The sequence below is a fragment of the Erpetoichthys calabaricus genome, chromosome 11, assembly GCF_900747795.2.
Source record: "Erpetoichthys calabaricus chromosome 11, fErpCal1.3, whole genome shotgun sequence".
In the NCBI taxonomy this organism is placed as follows: domain Eukaryota; kingdom Metazoa; phylum Chordata; class Cladistia; order Polypteriformes; family Polypteridae; genus Erpetoichthys; species Erpetoichthys calabaricus.
This window is the reverse complement of record NC_041404.2, coordinates 126,426,486-126,447,644: the sequence shown is the minus strand read 5'-3', so window position 1 is coordinate 126,447,644 and position 21,159 is coordinate 126,426,486. Positions and strand designations below refer to the sequence as shown.

Here is a 21,159-nt window from a genome sequence, read left to right as displayed (position 1 = left end):
TCACAGCAAGAAAGAAGTAAAATGACAATCTCAAATTTAAATATGGTAAATATTCAGCAGGCAAGCTCCCAGCTATAGAAAACAGAAATGTGATAAATCTTATCTTTCGATCAGTTCCACAGAGTTTCTATACCATTATGTTGTATACACTAGGGTTTTAAAATTTTAAGCAAATTTCATTTTCAGCCTTAGAGAGCTGGCTGATAAATCCAGGTACTATGTGACTTTATATGATTAGCATTTATGTATATCACCTTTAAGGAAATGGAGGACATAAGTCAATTGATTTGCCAAATGCACTGCTACATTGATCACAGATTACAAAATACTATAAATTTATAAACACCAGGGGCCTCATGAATAACACTGTGCGTAGAATTCACACTAAAACATGGTGTACAGGACAAAAACAGAAATGTGCATACACACAAAAAAATCCAGATACATAAAACTGTGTGTACGCCAAGTTCCACACACTTCTTCTTTAAAAATCCCAATAAACATGAAATTTAACGCACATGCATGCGCCTACAGCCCCACCCCAACTCCTCCCAAAATTTTGCATATTTTAACATGCAAATCAATATAAGAATCACCTTCCGTTCGGTCTTTTGTTAAAAGACAATGTCAAAATCACATGGAAAAAAGAAGAATTTCAGCAAATGTGAAGTGGAGGCAAGGAAAAATGTACTATTTTCTGGCTTACGCAGTGGTGTAAGCAAGAAAAGAAAGTTATAGAGTGATGCAGCGTGATGGAGACACTCGAAATTTCAAGTTCATAAAGACACAGAGTTCCAAAATAAAAAAAGAAGCAGACAGATATCAAAGTCAACGTGAAAAGGGCAGTCACAGCCCACCGTCTGTTTATTCTGTTTCAGACAACATTACACATGCTGACCCCTGTGCCGATGATGTGACTCCATGCTGTGAGGATACTGCTGTGTCCAGCACATCTTCAGACGCTGGCTTCACACACACCTCTGCCACGGAAATTGCTGGGCGACCATCTGGCTGTGTGCTAACGGATGCTGTTCTGGAGTCACAAAAAGCAATACTGGATCTTATAAGAGATGAGGCCAATGAACTAAAGAATATAAGGGTTGTACTATGTGATATTGACTACAATTTAAATGAATTGGTTAAAAAATAAATGCTGCATCCGATTATGTGTTTTTACTTTCTGCTAATTATATTCAAAGTTGTAATGCAGTCCGATTTGGCGGATCATTTGGTGGGTCACGGTCAGGTTCATCATACCACATTTCTTCAAGTACGGGCAAGCCACAATTGTGTGGCACATTATGCAGGATGCTACATACCTGCACAATGTGACACTTTCTATGGACTATAGAGCATTAATAAAGTGGAAATGCTTTCTATTTACATAAGCAAAGTCATTCTCTGCAGGGACCTTTATAGTATAGCATCGGCGCCGAGCAACACAACGGATCGATTCTCTTCTCTTTACATGGCTATCTAAGGTGGCTTGCTATCTTTAAAAGAACTGCCTCCCTTTTGCCGCACTAGTTGGAAAAGGCACCTGAGACTGTATGGAGCTGTCGTTTGTATAGGTTCTCCAGCTATATATGATGGAATGCCAGCTCATTCTTTTGTTGATTCACCCCTGGCTGAATCAACTTGTTCAGCACCATTGCAAACAGCGGTCATGGCATGACTTGGTGACGTTTGTGAAATACCTGATCAGTCAGCAAGTTCACGTTGAAAAGCTCCTGTGGTTAAAAACCCGAGAGTGGACAGAATTTGCAAAGGAAGAGGTAGAGCACAATTCCTCAAAGTCTGCCTTTGTAAAGCAGGTGCCAGTTCAACACACAGCTCCAAGAGGATAGCTCTTGGAAATCGAAATCGACTTAGAAGCCAGTCATCATCATGTATTAATATGCACTCTCTTCTAATTCTTCCATTTGTGATATCTTCCAGCAACGCTAAAGCAGCTATGGTAGTTGGAACAGTTTGTCCATTCCATGCACGATTATATTGTTACAGAATGATTACAATCAAGTGAATTAAATGTGTAAACAATATGCAGTTAATTTTGGTGTATTTGATAAATCCCATGTCACTGATGCAAATATGAAAAAGAAAGGTAAATGACAGAAACAGTAGCACTGCTTTGATGCTGGGTGCTGCCAGTTTGCAAAACTAAGCAGAAACGTGCGTACACAAGGTGGGGGCTACCATGAAAATGTGCATGGCTTTATGCCTAGTTTTTATATATCTCAAAGTGTGTGAGGAAACAGGTGCATGCAACATTTTTGTGCGTATGCACCACTTATACATGAGGCCTCTGGAGTTTACCAAAACTATTTCACAGCCCAGGGGTAGGGGAAAAGTTTTGCATTTGATGAGACAGTTACCAATTAGATTTCTATTCTAAATAACATTGTTGTCATGCTAACAGTAATCTTAGCATTCCTATTTCCAAACTTACTAAAAATTTACCTAAGCTATTCGATTAAGTATTATGAATTGTGTCACACAGTGTACTTTGCCCCCCCCCCCCCCATTTACTACATAGGCTCTGTGTAACCAAAGACAACAGCTGTAGGGTTTTAATAGTTTTAGACCTTGTTCAACACAAGACTATAGTGAAAAAATACCTTGCATTAATCATTTAACAATCACCCATCAACTGTTCTATTTATTCACTGAAAAAAATTACAAAAAAATAACACACCTAGATTTAGACAGGAAACATAATATAGTAAGTCTTTACCCTGTAGTGCTCAATCATAAATAATCACAAAACTGCTTCATTGAAAGTTTTTAAAATAACCCTATCTATAAAACAATTTCAACATATATATTTTTTTCTTACAAGATATCATTAAACATTATGTAAACCAGTGTACTTCCTACCAACTTTAGGGGAAATAAATGGTGTTTCTTTTAATCTCTTTTCCAGTTCTGCAAGTGAGGTGTTGTTAATAAGCTCCTAAAAATTAAAAACAAGCAGAAGGAAATAAATTTGACAAAATAATATAAAACGATGAAAAAAGAAAAAAAAATGATCACTACAATGTTCCACCCCTTGAAAAGTAACACAAACCTGTATGTCCAGAATATAAATTACTACATCAAACGGAAAGCCCATAACAACAACTTTAACTGAACATTTTTAAAAAATTATTTACATTTCACCAGTATAAAATAACTTTCAATTTATATTAGTACACAGTAAAAGCAGGTTATCTGGAGAACTGGCAAGTCTTATAACCTTGTACTTTGCACAACGTACTCCTACTGAAACATCATATGGTTCCCATTAACAATAACCAAAAAAAAAAAAAAAACCACATAACTGTACAATAACTAAATACTACCATCTAGTGGCAAAGTGTAAAAATCATACTTCTTCACAGGAAGGATTATTTCTGCAGATCAAATAAACCAAATTACCTTAAATGGATGTGTCGATGCCATTAGTTTTGTGTCCAAAAGTCTTAAGAGGAAACAGAGAAGTAGTAGTGAAACAATTAACAATAAAACATACAAAAAAAAAAAAAACTTATGGTTTTTTTTTTTTTTAAGCAAAAGTTACATTGCTGAACTATACCATACACAAAAAACTGAAATTGCAGCAGGAAACACTATGATAGTGTTGTCATAATTTAAAAATATCAATGTATACAGCAAAAGTTTCCATTCTTACCTGGGAAACACACAAGTTGTGACTTCTTTAAATTCATTCAGATCCTAACAAAAATATTTGCAGTTACTATTATATAATTAATAACTCAAACATGCAACACAGAAAATCAAGGTTTGATAAGGCAGGATTAAGTATTGGTATGTAAAAGATTTGTAATGCAAAGTTTCAACAGCACCCTGGTATTTGTATGAAGGCGCAAAGAAAGGAGTTCGATCTTTAAATTTGTATGTACAGTAGGGGCCTTTTCCTTCCACGCTGTAAATATATAGCCTCAGTATGTCCCTGAATCAAGATTTACAAAATTTGTACCATAAATTTTATTTCATATAATTAAAAATGACTGAACTTTATTATGTTTAAGTTAGCACTGCTCCAAAATGATTGAAATCTCTCCTACTGAATAACTTCCAAATAATGTAGACACATTCATTTGGCACAAAAATGTTATCCATCTTACAATGAGAACATTATAATAGGACAGACAAAATTATCTGAATTTCTGGATGTGTCAGGTTTGATTCTAACATTGGGGATTTGACACATATTGGGCACCTAAGGTCTTTACCTTCTGGAAAGGGCTAGATATGGGTAGATTTACTACATTATCATTAACTAGATAAACAACTTTCTACTCCAGTTTTTCTAGGTTATAGTTACAGGAGGCAGGAGTATACTCTAGCAGCAGGCTGAATGGAACATCAGCATGGCTTTGAAAAGTGGAGAAGAAAAAAAATATATCCTCATCACATAACTTTTACCAATATGGAGTTGTATCTCGTTACCTTACTTTGTTCAACAGTAATGTTATTTAATAAATTTTGTAAATATGTAATGACTGAGCAGTGGTTTGCAAAGTCAACTAAAAGCCATGTCACATAAGAGGACTTTCCAAGTGATTTTTCAGTCACAGACTTCATCTACATTATCTTGGCAATTTGGGATCAGATGCAATGCACTCTTGTGTCCACTTCTTACTTAAGGGAACATACACAGCAACATGGGACAAGGCGATGAGGTGATTGCCTCAGGTGGCACTTTAGTCAAAACTTTTTTTTTTCTTTTTTTTTGTTGAACATTAAGAATTATACACACATTCAATGCCTTATTTACATCTCTTTAAAAATAGTGATTTTAAAAGTTTCAAATTTGGCGTAAGAGCTTGTAGCACCCTGGTACACTACGAGCATCCAAGAATCAAAACGGCATATGCATATTTCAATGCCACTTGTTAGTCCTTGGTAGATTTTCTTGAAATCTATCTTGAAACTTCAAAATTAATAAAAATAAATTCATCAGTCCTTATAAATATTAATATCCGCTACATGCTGGCTTCAAATTCTTTACAGCCTAGATCTGTACACTATGGCCAGTGCTCAAAGGATGTTTCAGTGGAATCAATCAATGTATAACAGCTTCTCAGAAAATTACATATCTGAGGTGTGATTTTTTTCTTGTCTGCATTTCAAATTTCTTAAAAAAAAAAAAAAAAAAATTCTAATATCACAAGTAACAAATAACATCAAAATTAAATAACATATATAATTCATGAATAATAGAAATATTTATATTCATCTCATGGCACATATTAATATTTATATTGATATTTATAAATAAAAACACATACATATATATATATATATATATATATATATATACATATATATATATATATATATATATATATATATATACTAGGGGGCTCCGCCCCCTGCTCGCTTCGCTCGCCAACCCCTGGCGTTGGGATATGACAAAGAGTGAGATGTATGAATTAGATATAGAATAGTGTGCAGCTTTGGATGATGCGCATAGAAATAACAAATAAAGTATCAAGAAGCGGAAAGCAAATGTCTATGCGTTGGAATGTAGGTGTGTTGTTTTTATCAGGACGTAAATGTAGAACAATATCTCTGTGAAATGGAGGCTCACCATCTTTACTTTGAAAGACAATTGCCACTTCATTAACGACGGGCAGATTGTATCGTCTTGGATCTTGTTCTTTGTCCTTTATCAAGACCAAAGCAATTGTAGTTGCCGCTATACCTTCTGCATTTGCTTTTGTATTTGCCTCCTTTTCAACTTCATGTAGCATTTTTATAGACTTAGCTAATGGGTGATTGTTTATGACATGAGTGACGTTTCTCATTATAAGCTCTGTGCATTGTTTGTTTTCAGGAAGGTTCATGCGTTGATAGATTGCCTCATATGGATCTAGGATGTAGATTTGTGCATATTTGCGTTGTTGATTTGTTTCAGGGTGCACCGTTCCAATGCGATGCAATATTTGTCCGCATATGCGAAAGCATTATGGGCCATTGCCTTTTGGTGGCCTGATATGTACTCCGGTAGATGCAAAAGCAAATGAACTATTGTAGGATCTAATGCAGTTCATAAAGTTTTAACTTTCAGGCACATCGTTAGTTAGAAGCTTCTTTAGATATTCAGGATATGAATGTAAAGGAGGCAGTCTAATTTGACCTTTTTGACAACAACGTGTAAAATCTTGACAACAACGTGTAAATTCATTATTTGTATTGCTAGTTGTTTCTTCTGTGAAGTTAAGTGAATGACAATGATTGCAAATGACATTCATTAATCCCAATGAATTTTCCTCAATAGTGGATTCCTTATTGAAGGCGTTTTCAGCCATTTTGCGTAAGCGTTTAACAGGTGTGTGGCGTTGATGTCCGCGACGGGCATGTTTCGCTTTTTGCGTTTGATTGCCTTTTTGTTGCATGTCCATTATTTGTGACGCGCTATTTTTTTCTTTTTTGTTATTCGCCTCCGCTTTGCGCAAAGTCCGTTTCAGTCTACGCCGTGCATTGTTTGTATCGAGCCTTGTCCGTTTTTGTATGTCGGTCATTTGAGCTTGGTGCTTTTCGCGTCTTGCTTTTTTTTTTTTTCTGTCAGTTCATTTGCGCGTTGTTCACGTCTCAGTTCATTTATTCTGTCTCTTCGCTCCCATTTTTGTATGTCTGATACGCGAGCTCTTTCGGTTTGAAATCGTGCTTCTTTCGATGCAGCACTTTGACACGCGCGCTGAATGCGTCAACGTTCATTGTTTCTGTCCATTTGGGCACGTCTCTGTAACGGTGTCACTTGTGCTTTGCGTTTTTTGATCCGAGACATTTTTTTCTCCCGGTCTTTCAGAAGCGCGTTTGATGTGCCGCCGTCTATTTTCTTGTTTCTTTCGTGTTCGTGTGTTTGTTCCCGTTATCCTTTCCGAATCGTTTTGTACCCGTGACCGTGTATTCATGACTTGTTTCTTTCTTAGCATGCGAAATATGGATAAGTAATAAGGAGGATCGTACTCACTGTTAATATGTATCCTTTTCTGCAGTTGAACGGTTAATAGTGCTTTATTGAAAGGACATCCACCTATGCTGACACCTATGCCGACACCTATGCTGCCTAGTGTGAAGGTGTCGACGTTCACTTTAGAATATGTGGCTTTGGGTGTCACTTCTTATGGATGTGTGGGGGGGGATTGTTGTTGCGCGAACGTCTTCTTTCTTTTTGTGTTCCTGTGTCTTGTTTGAATCCCCCTCTTTGTGTGTGTCCCGTCCCTTGCTTGTAGGGTCTGTGGGGTGGTTTTGTGTTCTTTTTTTTTTGTCTTCCATGGGCTTGTTGAATCCCCCTCTTGGTGTGTGTCCCGTCCCGTCCCATGCCTGTAGGGTGGGGGGGGGGGGGTGTGGTCGTGCCTTGCTGTTGTGCGCTCGTCTGTTCTTTTTTTTTTGGTGTGTTTAGTTTCGTGTGCAATGTGTTTCATTCTTTGCCCGCGTTTGACTACTTTTTTATGTGCCTTTTCCTTTTTTCGGTGCTTGTTGCGACTCATTTCTGTGACTCCTTTTTGTATGTGCTCACTCCTTTTTTCTGTGGTCTTGTCCGCCTCTTGCGGCCCCTCATCCGCCTTTGTCGCCCTCTTTTGTCCGCCTTTCTCTGACTCTCGCGGACTCTTTTTGCGCCTGCGCCTCTCGCGGACCCTCATCCGCCTCTCTCGCCCTCTTTTGTCCGCCTTTCTCCTCATCCGCCTCTCTCGCCCTCTTTTGTCCGCCTTTCTCGGCTCCTCAGCCGACTCTCGCGGATTCTTTTTGCGCCTGCGCAGTAAGTCTTTTTGCAGCTACGGCCCATTGCCAGATGTGCCTGCGTCCATCATCCGGTTTAGCATTCTCGGTTAGTAATATGGATACACACACACACACACACACACACACACACACACACACATAGTACATATATATCTTTTTATTATTTTATAAACTTTGCAGACCCACAAATTGAGAAGTAAACTGACTGGCATAATATCAAAAATTCAATGAAACTGGAGTACAGTAATCCCTCCTCGATCACTGGGGTTGCGTTCCAGAACCCCCCGCGAAAGGTGAAAATCCGCGAAGTAGAAACCATATGTTTATATGGTTATTTTTATATTGTCATGCTTGGGTCACAGATTTGCACAGAAACACGGGAGGTTGTAGAGAGACAGGAACTTTATTCAAACATTGCAAACAAACATTTGTCTCTTTTTCAAAAGTTTAAACTGTGCTCCATGACAAGACAGAGATGACAGTTCCGTCTCACAATTAAAAGAATGCAAACATATCTTCCTCTTCAAAGGAGTGTGCGTCAGGAGCAGAGAATGTCAGAGAAAGACAGAGAGAGAGAAAAGCAAACAATCAAAAATCAATAGGGCTGTTTGGCTTTTAAGTATGCAAAGCACCGCCGGACAAAGCAGCTGCAAGGAAGGCAACAATATGAAGGTAGTCTTTCGGCATTTTTCAGAGGAGCGTCCGTATCCTCTAGGCCAGTGTGCAAACAGCCCCTCTGCTCACACCCCCTCCGTCAGGAGCAGAGAATTTCAGAGAGAGTGAGAGAGACAGAGAAAAACAAAAATCAATACATGCCATTCAAGCTTTTAAGTATGTGAAGCACCGTGTGGGAAGCATGTCGCTTGACAAAGCAGCTGCACGGAAGGGAGCAATGTGAAAATAAACTTTCAGCATTTTTAGACGAGCGTCCGTATCGTCTAGGGGTGCGAACAGCCCCCCTGCTCACACCCCCTCTGTCAGGAGCAGAGAATGTCAGAGCAAGAGAGACAGAGAGAGAAAAGCAAACAATTCAAAATCAATACGTGCTGTTTGATCTTTTAAGTATGCGAAGCACCGTGCGGGAAGCATATCCCTTGACAAAGCAGCCACATGTAAGCCCAGTAAGGAAAGGAGCAACGTAATCTTTCAGCGTTTTTTGAGGAGCGGCCGCATCCTCTAGGGGTGCGAACAGCCCCCGTGCTCATAATATATTTGAGGAGTTTTATTTAATACATAATACGCGCTCTAGTTGGGTAGCTTCTCAGCCATCTGCCAATAGCATCCCTTGTATGAAATCAACTGGGCAAACCAACTGAGGAAGCACGTACCAGAAATTAAAAGACCCACTGTCTGCAGAAATCCGCGAACCAGCAAAAGATCTGCGATATATATTTAAATATGCTTACATATAAAATCTGTGATAGAGTGAAGCCACGAAAGTCGAAGCACGATATAGGATTACTGTATAATTATCTGTAATATTTAACCTTTATTTCCTCCTATCATTGCCTATTTACATAAAAAATGCCATGTCATCATCCAATTAATGCACAGTGTCAGTTTTTCTAGCTATGGAGACCTTTTTTTTTAGTGTGGCAATAGAAGGAGTGAATATGAAGAAGATGATCTTCAAGTCATTAATGGCACTGAACAACAGAGGAAGGGATTTGTAGAGTTTTAATGCAAGTTTTAATGTAAACCCATTTAAGAGATACTTATGCTTTGAATTACATCATTCTTTAGCAGTTCATTTAAAGTCTACAGTTACAGTCCTGCTTCATTTTACTTTGTGATGTCTGTATCTCCTATTTTATACCAGTTTGTTGATTAATATTTTTATCATATTTGCTACATGTTGTAGCCTGTAAATTTTAGACCCCCCCCCCCCCCCACCAAGTTTATGACAGGTTGGTTCACATGCAGATTGCACTGCATTATTCTGATTATGCCATCTTGTAAAATTCTGGAATCTGTTTAAGATGCCAGATATAACAGATGTCTGTTACAAGTCTCATAAGTTTGTATCACACCTTTAATCTTGCAGAACGGGGTTGGGAACTAAACAAAGGTGTTTAGACAAACATGTGTGCAATATACAGTGGTGTGAAAAACTATTTGCCCCCTTCCTGATTTCTTATTCTTTTGCATGTTTGTCACACAAAATGTTTCTGATCATCAAACACATTTAACCATTAGTCAAATATAACACAAGTAAACACAAAATGCAGTTTTTAAATGATGGTTTTTATTATTTAGGGAGAAAAAAAATCCAAACCTACATGGCCCTGTGTGAAAAAGTAATTGCCCCCTTGTTAAAAAATAACCTAACTGTGGTGTATCACACCTGAGTTCAATTTCCGTAGACACCCCCAGGCCTGATTACTGCCACACCTGTTTCAATCAAGAAATCACTTAAATAGGAGCTGCCTGACACAGAGAAGTAGACCAAAAGCACCTCAAAAGCTAGACATCATGCCAAGATCCAAAGAAATTCAGGAACAAATGAGAACAGAAGTAATTGAGATCTATCAGTCTGGTAAAGGTTATCAAGCCATTTCTAAAGCTTTGGGACACAGTAAGAGCCATTATCCACAAATGGCAAAAACATGGAACAGTGGTGAACCTTCCCAGGAGTGGCCGGCCGACCAAAATTACCCCAAGAGCGCAGAGACGACTCATCCGAGAGGTCACAAAAGACCCCAGGACAACGTCTAAAGAACTGCAGGCCTCACTTGCCTCAATTAAGGTCAGTGTTCACGACTCCACCATAAGAAAGAGACTGGGCAAAAACGTCCTGCATGGCAGATGTCCAAGACGCAAACCACTTTTAAGCAAAAAGAACATTAGGGCTCGTCTCAATTTTGCTAAGAAACATTTCAATGATTGCCAAGACTTTTGGGAAAATACCTTGTGGACTGATGAGACAAAAGTTGAACTTTTTGGAAGGCAAATGTCCCGTTACATCTAGCGTAAAAGGAACACAGCATTTCAGAAAAAGAACATCATACCAACAGTAAAATATGGTGGTGGTAGTGTGATGGTCTGGGGTTGTTTTGCTGCTTCAGGACCTGGAAGGCTTGCTGTGATAGATGGAACCATGAATTCTACTGTCTACCAAAAAATCCTGAAGGAGAATGTCCGGCCATCTGTTCATCAACTCAAGCTGAAGCGATCTTGGGTGCTGCAACAGGACAATGACCCAAAACACACCAGCAAATCCACCTCTGAATGGCTGAAGAAAAACAAAATGAAGACTTTGGAGTGGCCTAGTCAAAGTCCTGACCTGAATCCAATTGAGATGCTATGGCATGACCTTAAAAAGGCGGTTCATGCTAGAAAACCCTCAAATAAAGCTGAATTACAACAATTTTGCAAAGATGAGTGGGCCAAAATTCCTCCAGAGCGCTGTAAAAGACTCATTGCAAGTTATCGCAAACGCTTGATTGCAGTTATTGCTGCTAAGGGTGGCCCAACCAGTTATTAGGTTCAGGGGGCAATTACTTTTTCACACAGGGCCATGTAGGTTTGGATTTTTTTTTCTCCCTAAATAATAAAAACCACCATTTACAAACTGCACTTTGTGTTTACTTGTGTTATATTTGACTAATGGTTAAATGTGTTTGATGATCAGAAACATTTTGTGTGACAAACATGCAAAAGAATAAGAAATCAGGAAGGGGGCAAATAGTTTTTCACACCACTGTATTATATATTAATTAACTAATTCTCATGCCTAGTAAGGATAAATCACTGAGTATTTGTATGTTAAGGTTGGACAGGAAATGTGAGGGTTGGAGGATAATGGGTGGCAAAAATGCACTTTGCCTTATCAGCATTATTACACACATGCTGGCCCTTCGACTCAGTCCAACTAGTCAAAGACTCTCAAAAACAAAATAAACAGGTTAGATTGTGTCTCTAATCGTAAGGGTTGACTCCACAAGTATTAATACAGACAACCAATGGGCAGCCGAAAGGACAAAACATATAATACAGCAATGAGGAATGCAGGTGTTTTAGACCTTTCAGACAGAAGTCTATCTGATATCTTGAGCTTTATGAACCACAATAGAATTGAAAAAAGAAAAGAAAAAGGCAAACCCTTTGTACAGCACCAGCTCCATCTGGCAAAACATTACAGGCTGTTAGAATATACAGTGAGCTCAAAATACTGTGGAGATATGAAACTGCGCTGGGAAATCATCATGCAGGTGTGTACTTTAACTTTTCCATAATTTATAGCTATATAAATTAACATACTTGGGCGACAAGATCAGCAACAGCAATCAAGTGTGCCATATCCTCCAGCTAGAAGTCATGTAATGTGACAGTGGCATTAAGGAGACAGAATTTGAATCCTGCTCCAGGTTTGTGTGGACAGTCTAAATATTTTCTTCATGTCTGCTTTTTTTTTTCGCATTTTTTTCTATCACATTCCAAAGACTGGTGATTCTAAATGGACCCATGATAAGCAACTGTGCTAGTGGAAGTGTGCCATGAGATGAACTACTATCAAGTTAAAATTTCAGCTCCCATAAGCATTAATTAGACTAAGGGGACACAGAGAACAAAAAAAAAATAATAAGTGTTGGCAATGTGAAAACAAGGAAACTGCATTAATATAATAAGGATATTTTGAATGCATGCATTATTTCCTAAAATGAAAAATTTCTTCAACAGGAAAAACTGGTGCATCAAATTACATAACACAAAATAAAAAATGAAGATGTGTTTTTCTACCACAAAAATGTTATTTGTTTTGAAAATTAATGACTTGTTGCTTACCTCTGGCAGAGGACAGTAAAACTGGTTGATAGTATGCATTACATCCAACAGCATATTATGACCCACAACAAGCTTACCCTATAGAAAAAATACACAACTTAATCAACATTTTGAAAGGGATGCATTACATCTAAAAACATTATGACAAACAAAATTGCCCTACATAATACATGTTGAAAATGTCTTTAATACTGAATGAGAAGCAGGAGTGTGCAATATGTATCCTCTACGATAATATCTTAATGGTTGTTTTAACAATATGCAAGCTGAGATTATCAAGTATGTCACTCACTTTGCAAAAAACAATCAAAAATATGCCTTGAGACTCCACGCATTCACAGTTTCATATAACCTAACAGGATAGACTGCTGCACATGCGCAAAGCAAGCACATAGGTGTGCATGGTCAGCACACCACAAGTTAAGCTAGCATAGCTGCCAAAAAATGAAAGAGCAAACAGCATCAGGGGATAAAGCAGCCTCTCAATCTACATTGTTAGATTTAACTGCAATACATGGATCATCCTTACTCGCATGGAGGTGGTATGACTTTGAAAAGACTCAATGTTGCTCAAAAGACAGCAATCTGCAAACTATGTCAGAAATCTAAATTACCCAAGGTAAAAGCACAAAAACACACTCTGAAAACTTCAGCAGAATCATTCTGCAAAAAAGTGCCATGCGACAAGAAAAGCATCAAATGGTATGACATAACAAACACCATCACCAATTACATCGCAAAAGATATAGTGCCAATTCAAGCAGTTCAGACAGATGGTTTCAAACAACTTTTGAATACTTTTAACCCAAGATGTACATGGCCTGGCTGTAAATATTCCAGTCAAACAGCTCTGCCTAAATTGTATGATTCATGTCAACAAACTGACATAAACTGAAGATTTCACATTTTTTGCCACAACAATGGATTAATGGTCAAGCCAAACATCTGAGACATACCTCATTGCACAAGATCTGAAAGATGTGCTGCCATCAAGTTAACTGTGAGAAGACCACAAGGTTTGTATGACAACAGACAGCGGGGCTAAAATTGTCAGTACACTACTGTTTAACAGCTGGAAGGGGCTTTCTTGTTTTGGACATGGGCTTCACTTTGCAAATAATGAGTAATTTGGGTTCCTCTATAAAATGCACTGTAAGCGAAGTTGATCTAGTATGGAGCCCCTTAGGCATCAGGCCAAAAAAAAAAAACGTATTAATCTGTTCGAACAAATTACATAATTCACTTGAACAGATTTTTTTTTTTAATTCCGTAAGAAGCATAGCCTATCAGGCACATTTTATTTAACAAGCTGTCTTGATTGGGGGTCCTTGATTCCAAAGCACATTTTTGTCTTTCATTATTTAAAATACTTGTAGTAATCTCTGCTTCCACAACCCACTCCATCCTGACCCTGCAGAAGTCGGAGCAAGTGATGACACAAAGGAAGGAACAAAAAAAAAAAATTTAATTTTTAGAGAAGGCCAGTCTGTGCACATTACAAATGAATAAGAGATCAACAGCTACTTAAAGATACCGCAAGTGGACAGTGATGTAAATCCACTGGAGTGGTGGAAAACACAAGTAGTACATTTCTTCAAAATTGGGGAAACTTACAAAAACATACCTGTGCATCCCTGCCACAAGCAACTCTTCTCAGAGGGCTTTCAGTACTGAAGGAAATGTAGCATGTAGCCGTGCTGCTCTGAAGCCAGATGCTCTGGACAGACTGCCATTTCTGTCACACAACTTGAATCGTTTTATTTTTTCTGATATCTTTGTGCATTATTGGACAGAACGTGAACTTAGTACTTTGTTTAAAAATATAATGTTTGGATTTTTTTGTATCTTTGTTCATTATATGACAAAACTTGTTTACACATACTATAGTTTTTTTATTCTGTGCAGTACTTGACAGAGCTTTGGATTTTTACACTCTAGTACAGTTTTGTTCTTGCTTGTAAGCTGCACAATTCACCTTACAGCAGAGCAATTTATGCTTATCTAGACTGTAATGCTCATGTCCAGTAGTTCAGTTATGATTAGTATTTTATTCCCTTTGGATTCATTTTTTGTTTACATGAAGGGTAAGTGCTTGTTTAAAATGCTCTCATTATAAGTTTTGATGGTCTTCGTACAATTTTTTGTGTAAATCCTGTAGGCCACTTTGAAATTGTTTACTCATACTTGCAATGTTTGATCTCAGTAATACTTTGTGTGGTGATTTTAAAGTTTTTGTGTTATTTTATTTCGGTTTTAAGTAAATAAATAAGACCTGTTTTCCTTAACTTTTGTTTCCATTAATCTCATTAGTAAGCTACAACTAATATTCTATTAACAAAATTTTTACAAACACGTTTTCAAAAGATGTAAAATATTGTCTAATTATCATTATCGTCAAAGTCCTAGAAAATAAAGATAATTGTTTGCTAATATCGCACACCCCTAGTGAGAAACGTATCTTGAATCCTCAAAACGGAAGAGGAATGAACAACAAAAAACAACTGTAATCTCTGCATTTTTAAAAGGCAGAACTATATTATGTGTGGCAAAAACTTATATACAGTATAAGCAAGAAAGAATGCTATTATCATGTCTACGGCTGACAAAAAAAAAACGTCAAAAATACAGAGTTATCTAAACAGTTCCAGTATGATTAACACAAAGAATTATACAATTCTCCAACACATTCTTTAACATAAAAAAATTTCAACTTTTGTCATGATTTCAGCATTGCAGACAAAAAAATATCCAATAATTTTTTATCATTTGGAAATTGCTATATATTTTTACACTTCATTAGTGGAATCTGTACGTAGTTTATTTTTTTAATTTATTATTATTAGTTTTATTATGAGAAGTCTTATGTATATTTTAAACATCAAATCATGAACAAAAAAAGATTGGCAGACCAATAAATAGCCTGATGTGACAATAATTTATAAAATGTTAAGAAAGCAACGCCTGCATATTCTTTTAAAATCTGAAGATACACAATGTTAAACAGGAAAAACAGTAGCAAGGCAAAAAAAAATGTTGGAATATATCATCACCCAAGTTCAAAACTGGACATAGTCAAAGGTCCTATAATCAATAATAAAGGAGTGGTAGGTCTTTGACAGGGAAATCAAAACATTTGCCAGTAAATAAATGGAAATAGCAGTCAAGCAAATATTCACATGAAGCAGAGGTTTTGATGTTCAGTCACATGGTATAGAATTGGTTTTAATTCTAGTATTCAATATTTTTGACATGGTGTACTTTTTAGGCATTTTATTATATGTAACAAAAATAAATGCTGTGTTCAATTTATATTTATATTTAAAGGGGTTATTTTTGTTATCAGTTTTCTTAGAAGCATACACTCCTGTTTTTTCATTGTGTCCTTTTCAATTAACTTCACTCAGAAGTTCAACTTGACTTACAGAAAAAGACGACACTTTGACAAATATGTAATGAGAAGACCCCACTTCAGTCAAAGAACTTAAATCCTCTTTCCTGTTATGGGTTTAAGTTTTTTTGGGTATAGCTTGGGCAGGTCTATCTGAAGATCCATAACATTCATTCATAATGTCACAGAATGCAATAAAATACAAAAAAAGGGTGAGTCTGCTTTTTTTTTTTTTTTTTTTTTTTTTTTAAATGGGGTCACCGGTGCAGCTAACTTGCAGATTTAATGTGTGGCAGCCAACATTCACAGTTTACACTTAAAAAAGTTCAGATTTATTATTTGGGCTTCAAAAAGAATTATCTCCTAAAAGGTGAAGTCAATAAGGCTATAAAAAAGGAAACTCCACTCTTAATATGAGAGCAAGTTTCAGTTTGTGGGTGTCAAGAGTTGGGCCTTGGATAACACTCAGATCATCAGTCTCTCTCTCTCAGCCACTGGTATAAGACCTCTGGATGCAAAAGTTACCTTTTGGCTCTTCCAGATCACTCAATAACTGCAGACCTCTGACCCAGGCCCCTGGTAATGGGGCTCAACAAATTTGGCTTATCTTTGTGGATCTACTGTTCCTCATCTTCTCTCTTCAAATAAGAACAGTCCTTATAAAAATTTTGTCATGTTTACCAAATCACCATCATTATGAGATTTAGGAGGGTTCTAATAGTTAATCATGAAGTTTGACAAATGGTTGTATCACAAATACTCGATAAAACGGATCCAAGGTGATGGCCTACACTATCTTACAATTACAACAATAACAGAAACAAAAGGACGCACACTTTTTGTCATGCAAAACATCATATAAAGTACTTACCGACTTGGATATTGCATGTACAACCCTAGAAAACCCCACTGAATCATTAAGTTCTTCCTGTGACAAAAGACAAAACAGCAATGGAAATCGCAATTCACAACATTGGAATCAATTGCTTATATCCTGTCATACAGCAAGTAGAAATTCCAATACATAGGTCCTTCACCAACTTCCTCACTAAATTAGGTATGTTAGACTGCCACAGGCACATATTAAGGCAAAATTTGTTTTGCTGAGCCAGCCTCAAAACTACTCCTGCTCTCCCAGCAACAACCACTTGTGTCAAGACTTACTTGCACTACTGCCCCTACTATTAGAACTACACCAATAAATGTTTAATATATATTTATAAAAAAAAAAAAACAACAAAAAAAACAAAAAAAAAACAAACCTGTTCTTTTTCTTGTTTTTCCTTCTCCCTCTTTTTTCTTTCCTCTTCATCCACTTTACTGACTAAGATGGATCTCTCTTTCTGAAAATAGACACAGGAATGTATTTATTTATCTACTTTACAAAAGGTGAAGTAAAGACCACCATCTATCTTACTAAACCACAGTTAATTTATGCATGGCGGACGCACCGAGGCGCATGCACACTGCGGCCTTGGCACCCACCCCAGAGTCCACAGTCAAACGCACGCATGCGCACTGTGGCCTTGGCGCCCGCCCCAGAGTCCAGAGTCAAACACAGCGGCTTCCCAAAACGCGGCGGCGCCCACCCCAGAGTCAAACACAGCGGCTTCCCAGAGTCAATAGGTGGCACTCAAATAACAACATGCCGCACCGTGGCGCCCGCCCCAGAGTCAAACGCAGCGGCTTCCCAAAACGCGGTGGCTTCCCAGAGTCAGTAAGTGGCGCCCAGACAACACAACCTGTGAGCGCCCAAACAACACAACCTGTACAGTCATGGATACAAACAATGAACGAAGGCGCCCACACAAAGAAACCGCTTTAGTTCAAATAGGGTTAGTGAATTAAATGGAAACTTTACCATGCCTACGACCTGTGAACTACACCTGAGGCAAAGCGTGCACGCCAAGTTGTACGGCCGCCCGGACGCGACCGCCCACACCACCGCATATACCCTCCATGATAGTTCTTCACGCAGCGGCTCTCCACCGAGGCGCATATTGCGCCGTGGCGCACGCCCCAGAGTCAAACGCAGCGGCTTCCCAGAGTCAGTAGGTGGCGCCCAAACAACACAACCTGTTCAAGCAGTCGGTGTCAGAGAAGGCAACAGAATCACGTCTCCACAAAACGAAACCGCTTTAGTACAGATATGCTTATTGAATTAAATGACATTTCCCCAGAAGCACCCACCCTCCATGATATGTCATCCATCCAGATATCGGACGGAACAGAAACTGATTGCTCCAGCTTATTCAAAACTCAGCTGCAAGAGTCCTTACTCGAACCAGCAGCAGCGAGCACATCACACCCATCCTGCTCCGTCTTCACTGGCTCCCTGTGTCCTACAGAATCGAATATAAAATCCTACTAATAACCTACAAAGCTTTAAATAACCTCGCACCAAACTACATCAGTGACCTCCTCCATCACTATGTGCCTGCCCGCCCACTAAGGTCCTCTGATTCTGGTAATCTTGTTGTGCCCCTCACTAATCTACACTCCATGGGTGACAGGGCCTTCAGCTGTATAGCGCCCAGACTCTGGAATGACCTACCAAAATTAATCAGGTCAGCTGACTCCATGAATTCCTTTAAAAAACAACTCAAAACTCATCTGTTCAGGAAGGCTTTTAGCTCAACTTGACTTTATTACCTTCTCTCAGTTTACATCTCTGTCAAGATGCCAATGTAACCTGTGTGTGTGTGTGTGCTAGACCATCAATTATGTTGTCTGTTTTTTTTCAGAATTTACTGTCTTAATCTTCTTTATTTATTTATCTGGTTTGTACAATGCTATACACTGTAAATTCTGCCGTTCTTTATTATATTCTGTAAGTGCCTTGAGCATGGGAAAGGCGCTATATAAATAAAATGTATTATTATTATTATTCTTGGATTTCCGATTCGCAGGCTTACTTGTTATTACATATCTAACTCAGCTGCAATTTTTTTTGGGTGGGAATTCAGTGATATATAGAAGTTAATCAAAGAAACATAGCCACAGTCCTACATACTGGTCCTTGTAAAATGTTTCAGTCTCTTCACCTATTCCCTAATTTTCTAAAATAGAAAAATCACAGACTGAAATTTCATTTCTCTCTATGATATTTCAAAATAGGACATGTGTTACCAAAAAATCTTACACACACACACACACACACACACACACACACACACAGAGTAAAACATATGTTGCTTGCAAAACTATTCATTACCACACTAACATGTGGAGCAATAATCTGTAATAATATCACCCTAAATTCTTTTGGAAGCATTTATAAGTTTTGCACAATTCCCACATTGCAATTGGGTAAATCTGATACTTTTCAGCAAACTGCAGACACACAATCATGTGGTTCTTTTTGAGGAATGGAACTGACAGAGCAACAGGGACATCCAAATACATATATTTGGTTTAGTAACCTTTTCACAGTTGATTTATTGGGATTTTTTGCATTATACTGTATTATTTTATTGCTAACTTCTTTGGAACATTCCTTAGTCTTCATTTCTACGGCTATCTTCACAAATGATCCCATAACTGTGGATTTTTATACAGAAAATGTGCAGTTATTTTCATGGTTCATTGGTGGAGGCTAGTATTTAACACAATTGAATTTTAACTATGTTATCTTAAGTTTCCTCAACACAGGCACTGAATGTTCATGCAAAACCACAAATTTGTTTTTTTTTTTTTCTCTCCCACTAAGATTTTTCTTTCCCTAACAATACCGGAAACTCAGAACATTGAATATAAAATAACACAAAAATGACAAAATTTCAAGTAAGATTTGTAGTACTAGGGTGCTGTACCGTGTTAGCCATTATGTAGAGAAAAGCCAAGCAAAATGACACCTTTTATTTATTAGCCAATAAAAGGTAAGATTTCTTATTTAGTAACATTTCAGAATTCATTAAGAGTAAATAAGTTTACTGGATCAGTATTGTCACATGTACACTGTACAGTGAAATTCTTACATATATGTGTTAATCAACATGCAAAACCATCACCATGGACAGGCATCAGATTACCAAGTATAACAACCTTACCTGGAAACATCTTGGAAGTTTCAGAGGAAGGTTTACAATATAATATTAACTTCAATACTGGTGCATACAGTACTGTGCAAAAGTTTTAGGCAGGTGTGAAAAAATGCTGTAAACAAAGAATGCTTTCAAAAATGGAAGTGTTAATCATTTATTTTCATCAAATCAACAAAATGCAGTGAATGAACAAAAGAGAAACCTAAATCAAATCAAATCAATATTTGGTGTGACCACCCTTTGCCTTCAAAACAGCATCAATTCTTCTAAGTACACTTGCACACAGTTTTTGAAGGAATTCGGCTGGTAGGTTGTTCCAAACATCTTGGAGAACTAACCACAGATCTTCTGTGGATGTAGGCTTCCTCACATCCTTCTGTCTCTTCATGTAATCCCAGACACACTTGATGATGTTGAGATCAGGGCTCTGTGGGGGCCATACCATCACTTCCATGACTTCTTGTTCTTCTTTACGCTGAAGATAGTTCTTAATGACTTTGGCTGTATGTTTTGGGTCGTTGTCCTGCTGCAGAATAAATTTGGGGCCAATCATACGCCTCCCTGATGGTATTGCATGATGGATAAGTATCTGCCTGTATTCTCAGCATTGAGAACACCATTAATCCTTACCAAATCTCCAACTCCATTTGCAGAAATGCAGCCCCAAACGCTCAAGGAACCTCCACCATGCTCATTATTGTACCGCTCTCCAGCCCTTCGACGAACAAACTGCCTTCTGCTACAGCCAAATACAGTATTTCAAATTTTGACTCATCAGTCCAGAACACCTCCTGCCATTTTTCTGCACCCCAGTTCCTATGTTTTCGTGCATACTTAAGTCGCTTGGCCTTGTTTCCACGTCGGAGGTATAGCTTTTTGGCTGCAACTCCTCCATGAAGACCACTTCTGGCCAGACTTCTCCGGACAGTAGATGGGTGTACCTGGGTCCCACTGGTTTCTGCCAGTTCTGAGCTGATGGCACTGCTGGACATCTTCCGATTTTGAAGGGTAATAAGCTTGATGTGTCTTTCATCTGCTGCACTAAGTTTCCTTGGCCGACCACTGCGTCTACGATCCTCAACGTTGCCAGTTTCTTTGTGCTCCTTCAAAAGAGCTTGAACAGCACATCTTGAAACCCCAGTCTGCTTTGAAATCTTTGTCTGGGAGAGACCTTGCTGATGCAGTATA

At 38.0% G+C, this 21,159-nt stretch overlaps 1 protein-coding gene across 1 annotated transcript in view; it reads right to left on the bottom strand.

The window, feature by feature from the left end:
* The window catches only part of parn (poly(A)-specific ribonuclease (deadenylation nuclease)), a 106,244-nt gene that overhangs the window by 59,133 nt on the left and 25,952 nt on the right, over positions 1-21,159 (bottom strand). The window contains exons 11-16 of the mRNA XM_028813872.2: positions 17,191-17,271; positions 16,800-16,856; positions 12,541-12,618; positions 3,671-3,714; positions 3,418-3,460; positions 2,878-2,953 (exon numbers count right to left, since the gene is read on the bottom strand). Coding sequence (XP_028669705.2) covers positions 2,878-2,953; positions 3,418-3,460; positions 3,671-3,714; positions 12,541-12,618; positions 16,800-16,856; positions 17,191-17,271 — 379 coding nt within the window. The remainder of the gene's footprint in view (positions 1-2,877; positions 2,954-3,417; positions 3,461-3,670; positions 3,715-12,540; positions 12,619-16,799; positions 16,857-17,190; positions 17,272-21,159) is intronic.